Raw genomic sequence first — 10,864 nt, 5'->3', positions numbered from 1 at the left:
ATGTATATATATGTATATATATGTATGTATATATATATATATATATATATATATATATATATATATATATATATATATATATATATATAGGCTATAAGACGTAGTCTATATAATTAAAGCATGACGTGTTAGGAGGTAAGTGTCATAAATACAATAACAGGGAAAAAAGACAATGATTGAAAAAAATAAATTAGAAATAACTTTCTTGACTTCTAAAATCATGTCATGACATTCTTTCAAGAAATTGACATTTGAAATATTAAAATGAAAACTATAACAATAAGAGCAATTAGTTGTCCATATTTATATCTCTGTCGTGTGTCTGGTAAACGATTACAGCTCAGCCTGGACTTTAGTTTATGACAATGACATTGGTGTGTGTCCAGGCAGTGCGATCAGAGTTTCTCCTCCCTCAGGCACAGAGACAGAGCACGCGAGAGGAGTCTGCAATGATGCTCCTGTAACACTTCATGAAATACAGTTTACTTGCTGAAGAAAAGAGATAGTTATTACAGCCATGTCACGATATCACAAAGCAGCCATTGATGGTTATTTGGAGCTACTGAAAGAAGCCACAAGAAAAGACCTGAACACCCCGGATGAGGACGGCATGACACCCACTCTCTGGGCCGCTTACCACGGACACATTGAAGCTCTTCAGCTGATATGTAGCAGAGGGTGAGCTCAGGAAACACACAAAACTTATCTACAACATACAGATCATGCTCAGTTTAAACATTTAATCAAATCTATACATTGAGCTTTCATCCAGAATAATTTTTGCTTTATTTTAAGTTTTAATTTTATTCATCAATGGTTGTTACCTTGCTTTGTTTGTCTCACAATTGTTTTTAATCATCGAAGGCCATAGATGTCCATGTTACATAGAAAACAATCTATTACTATATAAGCAAACTGTGATCTTGATCCTTTTGTAATCTATGACTTTTCATTACTGCAGTGGGTACCTTGTGAAAAAAAATTGTATTGAATGTGCAGTTGTAGTGTCCTTAAGATCTTAAAAGTATATAATTTTAAAAACTGTATGTAGATAATATAATATTAATGAAACAAAAGGCCACTTAAGCGCCCTTAAAGAGAGACACTTCCATGACTGTTTCTTAACACACTTAAGTAGACTTTTAAAAAGTGCACTTTGCAATATTGTCAAATTCAAAACTTTTACTGTAAAATACATTTTGATGTGTTGACTAACAAAGCACATGTGAAGTACTTGATTACAATTAAAACGGTAGTATTCAATATCATATTTAAAGTTAATTTATTTTAAATGTATACTTATTTACACACAATTACCTGACATACAAGTTTCAACAGAAATAACATTAAAGTGTATTTTAATTGATCATAAATGCTTGTCAGTACATTCAGTAGTAACGTTAACCATATTTCAAAGACAACAGAAGTAATTGTGAAATTACATATGAAGATGTACTTCAGTCCTCCGTAAGTGGGTCAAAAAGCTTTTACATTTTAAATTGCATTTAATATAAACTTAAACTGAAATACATTGCAATTGAATTGCAACATGCAATAAAGTGTCTAGAAACATTACATTCATTCCACACTTAAGTATATTATTTCCGTAATAAGTACTCTTTTTTCACAAAGTATACTAAAGTGTACTTCTTTTTCACAAGGGGTTATTATACATTACATATTCCCTAGATTAAACCAGCTTTATGACCTTTGGGCGGTTCCCTTAGAATCTTTTTGCTTTATGAGAAAATCAATCATCACTCTTGCATGTACTACAGCAAAACACATAAACGGACGTCATCAATATAATAGCCTTCCACTGAAATACTCAGCATGATAAAAAGGAAAGCTTACACCATTTATTTAGTTTCTCTCTGGGTAGCTCTGTGTCCTCCTCTGACTTTCTTTCTCGCATGATCTGCTGCGTACATTGTTTGTAGAATTCCCAGAGTTGACGCCAAGAGTTTAATCAGCCAAATTAGTTATGCAAATCTGGAACAAAAGGCCTCTTCATCCTTCCAGGGTTTACTCAGCATTAGCTCAGTGTAGTTTCTTTATTCAGCGCAGCATTTGGGCCGATCTCACTCAAAGAGCACTGATTGCCATGGTTGGCCCTCAAACTGTATACGAGCACCTTTCTAAATGTGCTGTGTGATGAATACTAAGCCCGTGTCGTGAGAGGTGTTTCTGGGTATGGATATTCAGAGATAGTCTAAAATGTATGTCTCTCTCTCTCTTTTTAATGATACTTTTCACAACCTGTGCCGCTTGTACTGTATGCCTCATCCGCTGATGAACAGATGGTGCTCAGTGAGATAAGCTCTTGTAGATATTGTAATCAGAGATTTTATGGTGTGGACCTGTTGGACTTTAATTTTACAGTCGGTTACATATTAACTCTTTGGATGGATTTAACTTCAAGCATCATGAGTTACGAGAAAATATTTGAGGGTGGAATTTTAATTGCTGCTGCTGGGGACAAATGAGTCTGAAAGGTGCCATAGATTGTAGTTAGTTTGATGTTGCTTGATCTAATTTGACTTAAAGTGCTCCTTTACATGTTTATAATTTTATTTTTTTGGAGAAAATGTATACATTTAGATGATTTAAAGTTCAAAAAACACTATTTTTTTATCATACTACTGTGCATTGTCTCTTTTCACTCTCTTGCTGAATTTGGAACCGCATACTAGTAAACGACTTACTTATACAACGTTTACCATAACTTTCTACGGCAGAAATAGTAAGAGTAGTATGCTAGTATGTGGTTCCAAAATCTTAAAGGCCCGCCTTCCTAAACACCCAGTCTGCTCTGATTGGTCAGCTGGCCCAATCTGTTGTGATTGGTCTACCGCTTAGAGCTTGTGTGAGAAATGTAATGCCCCTTACCATAATCGGTTTTCAGCTTCTGAGGATTCGTGAGCAGTTGCAAACAGTATTATATCTATTGGAACTATGACATCGGTATTGTTGAACAAATTTGAGCTAAAGTCCTTTACTCCTTGTCATAGCAAAATCATTTACCCAACTGTCTGATGACATGGCTAAGTCTTGGAAAAATGGAAGGACTACAAACAAGGCATTTTAGGCATCTGCAGTGGACTTTAATTGTACCTTGTAACTGTGGATTGTTTACAGTCAGAAACAGCTATATTACACACTAAAAGGAAAAAGCATATTAAGATGAAGAACAATTACAACGACTATAACTATATTACCATCCACACCAATGGACGATACCGCTAATTACAATCAACAGATATGTTGTCTCTTTAAAGCAGGATGGATTCTGATTGGCAGTCAATATTTTTATCGTTCATCAGCTGGGAAAAAAATCATTCTTTGAGTGTTGTTCCAACTATATCGTTCCATCGTTATTATAGCTGTGGTGTGGACTTCCCTATTCTCATAGAATTAGAAGTCATAGTTATAGTTATCATCCTTGGTGTGAACGGGTCTTTATTCCCTCGTCTTGAATTACAAACTACATTTTTATAATACTAGAGTGCTGTGGATGAATTCTGAACATTGTTTAGCGTTTGCTAACTTCTAGGTTGTTGTAGTTGAGACCAGCTCATTCAAGTCTGAATCCAGTAGGTCTAGAATCAAGACTGCGACTAGACCCAAACAGCAACATCGTGTTCTGGTCCACGTCTGGTATGCGTTGAATCCACATGTACCAGATGTGGCCCATGTAAGGAAAAAGTAAGAGGACGTCGAAGATCTGAAAAATGAAGTTTATTACAGCATAGCAGTGGCAAGGTACACGAAGCACCTCGGGTTCATCGGTGTCAAACTGAACCCAGAACATCCAAATCTTAAACCTTTTATCCTGTTACAGTTTACCACTCTTAATGTAAATGAAGTAGCTCTTGTTGTAACAGCTGTGTTCTGTATGTTAATGAAGTTGAGACACCCCATTGTCTGAGAAGGTTCTCGGTGTCCCACACCCATTCCCATTCTACAATTGACTACCATTTGCTCAGGATCAGGGTTCACCCAAATGGTGAAGAAACAATAGAACTTCACTTCCTTCATCTCTATGATAATTAAGCCATTTTGGGGATGAGCTCACTCTAAAATATATTTTGGAGTGGAATCTGGGTCCAGGCAGATTACAATTTCTTACACCCGGATCTGGGCTGACACTACGTTGCTGTCTGGGAAAGTGGGTCGAGTCCAATTCCCCTGCTGAAAAATCCAGCATAAACCAGGATTAGTTTCATGTTGGTCCAGGCTGATATGCTGGTTTAGTGCTGGTGGACCAGTATAGTCATGCTGTTCTCAAGGAAAACTGAACTGGTGTAGCTGGTCCTCATGCAAAGCCTACCTTATTCTGGTGACCAGCAATGCAGGATTTTTCAGCAGAGTCAGCGTAAATATGCTTTCCTTTGGAGTGAATAAAGCCTGGTTTTGTTGGATTATATGCTTGAGTTGGTACAGATCACAAAACATATGCGTAGTGTTGAAGTACTCAAGGTTGGACTCAATCCATTACAAAACCTAGACAATGAGAATATGGACTCAGACCAGTCTCAAGTACTTCATTGCTGATGGGTGGATGCTAAGGCACTGCTAGTTAGTTTTTAGGTTATTCTCTGTGGTTTCTTAATAGTCTAAGTCAAAAGAGCCCATCCCCAAGTATCCATGATATTCTCTAGATATGGCTCAAGTCCTTCCTTCAGTGTAATGGGAATTTCCTCTCCTGTTTATCACTGCCACATAATTTAGGAAACTAACAGCACTTCTTTTTCAACAAGCAGCATGATTTGAGGTGCTATTAATGTCCATAGTACAAGCACACGGACAACTCCGACAGCAACATAGTGTCGGCCAAGATCCGGCCCACATTTGGTAAACATTGAATCCACGTACCAAATGTGTCCGTGGGCCGACACAATGTTGCGTTCTGGGGAACCGTTAACCTTACGCTTAACCCTACGAGAAATAGAAATAGTGTTGCAAGCACCATTAGTGGAATGGAAGCACCATAAGTATCAAAAAATAATTTTTCATTATTATCTGTCTTGTAGGGGGGATCCGAACAAAAGTGACATCTGGGGGAACACACCTTTGCATCACGCCTCTTCAAACGGACACATGCAGATCGTCAGCTTCTTAGTGAACTTTGGAGCCAACCTCTTCGTTCTGGACAATGATTTCCACACTCCCATGGATGTGGCTGCCTCTCGAGACCATATGGACTGCGTCCGATTCCTGGACACTGCGGCTGCCCAACAGACAGGCCAGAACGCCAAAAGGGTAGCACGTCTGAAAGATCAGGCCACTAAAGATGCCGAGCGCAGAGTGAAGCAGTGCGAACGGGTACAGAAGAGACATCAGAGTAAGATGGACAAGATGTCTCGTGGCAGCATGGTCTCGGAGGGAAGTTCCTTTTCCGGTACGGGTACCTTGAGCAGCGTGAATGGCGATCAGTTCTCTAAACTCATTGCAGCAGACACCAATGGATCGGCCACTTCAACGATCAAGGGAACCCTCCAGCGCAAATTTGGGAAGAAGGACAAAGGGACAGTGAGTAGACAAGGGGACGGCAATGTCATTTTTGTCAAACAAGACAGCGGCTCGCAAGAGAAACCTGGTTTTGTTGACGTCTTCAATGAGCAGGATGAAATTCAGGATGATGATGATGATGATGCTGAGCGAGGATTGGACGACGAGGGAGCCACTCAGGTGAAGTCTATTTTTGAAAGGCCTGGTCTTGGGAAAATGGTGTTCCGTAGGAACTACTCCATGGAAATGGCCATGGACCCTGAAGACCTCCCCATTGGTAATACAGAAGACCTTGGGTTCCTCGTCCGTCAAGAGTTGTTGGAAACTGTGGATGAAGGACTGGAGGGATTGGACAAGGATTCAGAACTGCCTTGGAATGAAGAGGAGATTGGTCTGGATGAGGAAGAGGAGACCTCACACTTGGATTCGTTCTTGGCATCGATCGGCCTGTTGGATTTTGGTCCGGTGTTCACCCGTGAACACTTGGATCTTGAAGCCTTGATGCTCTGCTCAGATGATGATCTCAAAGGCATCCGCATCCAGCTGGGGCCACGCAAAAAGATCCTGGAAGCGTCGGCTCGCAGGAAAGTTGCGCTGGAGAAGCCTGGCGTTATGAAGGACACCTTCCTTTAATAACGTGTTGCACTCAGTTCACAAACATTTACAGTTTCTCTCAGCTGACACTACTTTACCATCATGTAGGTTTTATTTCATAGCTGACTTTCTGTAATTTCACACATTAATACACCAGTAAAAATGTCCTTTATGTAGTACAATAAGTTTAAACTCACACACAAACATTCGACTTCAGCTATGATTTTTTGAGAATCAACCCTTTTTTCGATGACTATGTTGATTTCTGCTGCTTTTTCATCTCTGAAAAAAGAACATGTCTAAATAAATATAACACTGTTCTTTTCTAAAGATGTTCTGTCTGTCTGTTGTCTGTCTGTCTGTCCATCCATTCATCCATTTATAGGAATTACCAAACAAATCCTGTAATTAGAGACGTTATATAGAACATTATAGCATTATATTTTTTAATGTCTGTTTACAGAATGAAACAGAAAAAAAGGAGAGGGATCATTTTATCAGTAACTTCATCTCAGATAATGCATTTGAGATGAAGGAACTAACTTCTGCAGCTCCATAACCATGGGAAGCAGCCACAGGTCATTCAAGAAGATGATGAATGAAACAATTAGTTGAAAATACTTCAAGTATGCTGTTGATCATTAAATACATCCACAATAATGCATACTTTCTTTTCCTCCTGGACTTCTTTTCCATTGCACTGGCGTCGACAGCTTCCACAGAGGTCTGATCTAGACATCAGAAACAACAGGCTTTTTTTCATATCAGCAGTTTTTGGTGGGTTTGTGCACTGTGTGTTTGGACATTTTCAGATAAATGTAAAGAGAGAAACCTGTCACGGTCCCCTGCACTGACGCAGCGGCTTCTTCCACTGCAATCTTCAGTGCTACATCTACAACAGGCTCTTACTGGAGCGTCTCCTCTGGTTTTAGGCTGGAGTTCTCGTTTTTCAGGCTTGAAACAGTCCTTTGGTTCTTCACATCATCTTCTTTCATCTCCTGAGCTGAAAAATGCCAGTGTAACGCTTCCTGAGCAGCCTGCAAATGCTAGCGAAAAGTTCTAACTCCATTCGAAACAGATGAGATGATATGGCATGTAATGACTGTATCATGTGAAACAGTGCAAGTTAGTGAAAGATGTATCCAGTAGTTAGTTAACAGTTTAGCAGTCGTTCCAAGCCTGAATGACTTTCTTCTGTGGAACACAAAATAAGATTTCTTTTTTTGTCTATACAACTAAAGTCTTTCATTGTATGGAAAACATTCTTTTAATTCCACAAATGAAAGAAAGTCAATCAGGTTTAAAACAGCATCAAGGTGAGTGAATGATGACACCATTTAGATTTTATAGATAGGTATTCTGTCAAAATAGTACTTAATTAAAAATGTAAAGTTTTTAGCCAAATGAAATTAATCCATGAGTCTACTTTAAATTTAGGACTAGCTAATTGTGTGAGAGAAAACAGGTTGTCAATCTAGTGAGAGATCCTAAAATCACAAATATTATTTGGATAACAGCAATAAACCCTTCAAAGATTCACTTACCAACAGATTCCTTTTGAGTCAAATCATTTGAAATATCAAGAAAGATATGCATATATTTAGAAACTTATGATTTTGGGATTCTTGAAAATAGCTAAATTAAAAGGTAATGCTGACTAAAAGATGTTTTAAAAAAGGAAAGCTATTTGAGAGGTAATTTAAAATGATCGACTGAAAAACAAAAAACTCACTTTTTCAGTTGTGACCGTCTGTGTTTTTTTTTTAATCAAAACATTCTATTGCTTTTGTATTTGCATCACATTTTCCAACTGAAAACTGTTAAAAATTATGAAACCAGCTGAACTCGCTGAAAGCTGTTGTGAAGACAATTGTTATTGGATTAATTTACTTAACATTTTCATTATTATTAGTATGTTTTAGAATTATGAGTACATCTGCTCATATAAATGCATAGGTAAAAAAAAACTGAGTAAAAGCTTTTTTGTATTTCAAGATTATATTAGACATAGATGTGCCTTTTGAAGGATATATATAAATAAGTAATGTAATGCTGGGTAATAATGCAATGAACATGAAATACATGAAACTGTTGAATTTTACCTAACTGCATTTTGAGGATAAAATTATACTTTTACTCACTGAGATTGACTGTAGGCTAATTACATGGATCTATTGATGAGTGCAGCCCTGGTTGTATGGTTTCACGTGCACACCCTGTGGTTTTAGGGGGACCGACCGAACACATTAGATTAGATCTAAAGGGGTTAGATTAGACCCAGGGTGGGACCTCGTGAAGCTGGAAATAGGGTGCAAGGTGGGTGTGTGAGAAGCAGGGGGATAAACCACAATATTTTACAACTGTATTTACAAAGATTGACTCACCTACACTCTTCACACTTCAAAATATAAATTTCACATTCAACAAAATACCGTGCCAAATGATTGGGATCAATTAGGGAGCCTGTCATCTTCGAGTATTCATAAAACGAGCCAATGCACATTGGCGTGTGAGATTTGCATCTCACACTAAGCCCCGCAGCTGCAGCATGGGTATCATTACACGAAACCGGTATGATTTGCGTCCCTCTGACCTTTTTAAGTGTATTTTACCTATTGGGTCACCAAAATCTATTATTAAAAGCTTTTTGTATCAATTGAAATGTCTCCTTTAATAAAGTTTAAAAATAATGAGATACATTTTATCCTTATATTATAAATTACCTTGTTTTTTCAGTTGACACCACCTATTTTGTCATGTCCCTCATGGCCTTCTATGAAAGTGTACTTGGGATGTGAATAATACAATTAGAAAAAAAGTCCATACTTTTGCCATTCCCATGAATATCCATCTGTGCTTTTTTGCTGGTAATGTTTTTTTTTCAAAGTAAATTCATGATTATTCATTAAAATCACATTATTTAGCTCAATACCTCAGTAATCCATCAACCCCGTTACACAAATCATTCTCCCCCATAAAACTAATGAACAGATCCTTATGTGACATCAACAACAGGAAGTAACATCAAATAAGTCTTAAGCCAACTTGTCTTATAACTAGAACTTATTTATAATTGTGATATTATGGTTGTCAAGCTCAATGACTCAACCCCGTTACATCAAATAAAGATAGAATTCTATTACTTGTGAAAATGATCTTTGTTATTTCAAAAACATACATGATTTCTTAATATCATGCATGCCATGTGCTCTCCTGTTATTCACTACATGTAGAGCAGTGGCCATTTTGAGCAAAAAATCACAAACCCGTCACACTCAACCTGGTGCGCACATGCAAAAAAAAAAAAACACGCTCACTTACACACACACATACATCAAAAAAGCACACAAATTATGTTTTATTTTGATGACCTATTAAGTCATTTTATAATGTTCTAATGTATACTACGTTATTGTTATTCTTCCTGCAGTCGGGTTAATAAAACTGAGTTGCAATTGCAAATTTATATCTGTTGTTTTTCTTGGTTACATAATAAAATACAGTGCTTATGGAAAATCTTACAGTGAATATGAGTAAAAAACTATATGTTAAAGGAGAACTCCGGCGCAAAATGAACCTGGGGTGTAATAACACATTGGTACCGAGTCGACTGTTCTCTGGGATTTGTTTTCATGATAATCGAGTGTAAAGAGTTTTATCTATAAAAACTGTTTAGCTTATAACGCTAGTATATGGGGCATATAATAAGGAAAAAGAGATCGCTATAGACCTTATGTAGCCCCGCCCCTTTTCAGCGCTGCGCTCGTTGTCTTTTGACTTCAGGTCTGTATTTTCACAGCGATCTTGCATAGGTATGAATGAACTGCTCGTAAAAAAATTCCCGGTCGACATTTGTTAAGACATCTGCTTTACAATGCTTATGATAAACACTACAATGCTCATGATAACTTTTGTTAACTCTACAATAAGTAAATCCACTTCACTAGCTAATTACTCCTGGACAGCGATGCAATAGAAATATACAGAGCGACCGCAAAAACGGAAGTTCAAAGACAATATTCTAAAGATGACGGCGCCAACGTTTCTCTGGTGCATAAGGTCTATAGTTAATACCACTAACAAGGCTCAAAATAGCCCCACACTAACACGGTAGCTTAATGAGGGTCTCTACATACAAACCGAAGCACTGTGAACTTTGTAAGTGTACAAACAGTTTAATAATAATATACTTTATAAAGACAGTACCATCGCGTATACAGGCAGGAGCCAGGGCTGGACTGGGACTAAAAATCGGCCCGGGCATTTTGGCCCAGACTGGCCCACTACATATAATCATAAACACAACCGATCTTTTCACGCCCCTGAATATGTATACTAACTCCTATTAAAACCACTAATGCCCTGTAGCCTAATGAGTGAGTAGGAATGAGTAAGAGTTAATAGATGAAATAACTACTAATTGTAAAATACAATCGAACTACTCCACAATGATGAATCCTAAAACAAGCTATAAGCTGCATTGGCATAGCAATACCAGTGTTTGACACAGGATTTTTGGTAAATCTGTGGTAGGTGGACTTCTGTCCCTTTAGGGGGTTTCGGGGGAGCATTACAATTACCATTCTTATGCCATCTTTGGGAAACAGCCTCGACCAGTCGAACCACTAACACCGTGCTAAGTGAGCTGAACTGTGAGATTCCAAGTCACTCTTCAGCTCGTAGCACAGCGTTCGTGGTTCGACTAGTCGAGACTGTTTCCCAAAGATGGCTCCTGCCTGTATACGCGATGGTACTGTCT

General features: G+C 38.0%; 1 protein-coding gene across 1 annotated transcript; it reads left to right on the top strand.

Moving 5' to 3' along the window:
• The first annotated feature begins 374 nt into the window (after window positions 1-374).
• On the top strand, window positions 375-8,802 carry anks4b (ankyrin repeat and sterile alpha motif domain containing 4B). Its single transcript, XM_077211672.1, has 2 exons — window positions 375-678; window positions 5,034-8,802. Exons 1-2 carry the CDS (start codon window positions 518-520, stop codon window positions 6,142-6,144), a joined length of 1,272 nt encoding a protein of 423 aa, XP_077067787.1. The 5' UTR covers window positions 375-517; the 3' UTR covers window positions 6,145-8,802.
• Window positions 8,803-10,864: the final 2,062 nt, after the last annotated feature.

The sequence above is a fragment of the Siphateles boraxobius genome, unplaced genomic scaffold (assembly GCF_051911475.1).
Source record: "Siphateles boraxobius isolate OS27281-9 unplaced genomic scaffold, OSU_SipBor_1 66, whole genome shotgun sequence".
NCBI classification, from domain to species: Eukaryota; Metazoa; Chordata; class Actinopteri; order Cypriniformes; family Leuciscidae; genus Siphateles; species Siphateles boraxobius.
Note: the sequence above shows the minus strand (reverse complement) of the source record. Positions and strands in the feature narration are given on the sequence as shown.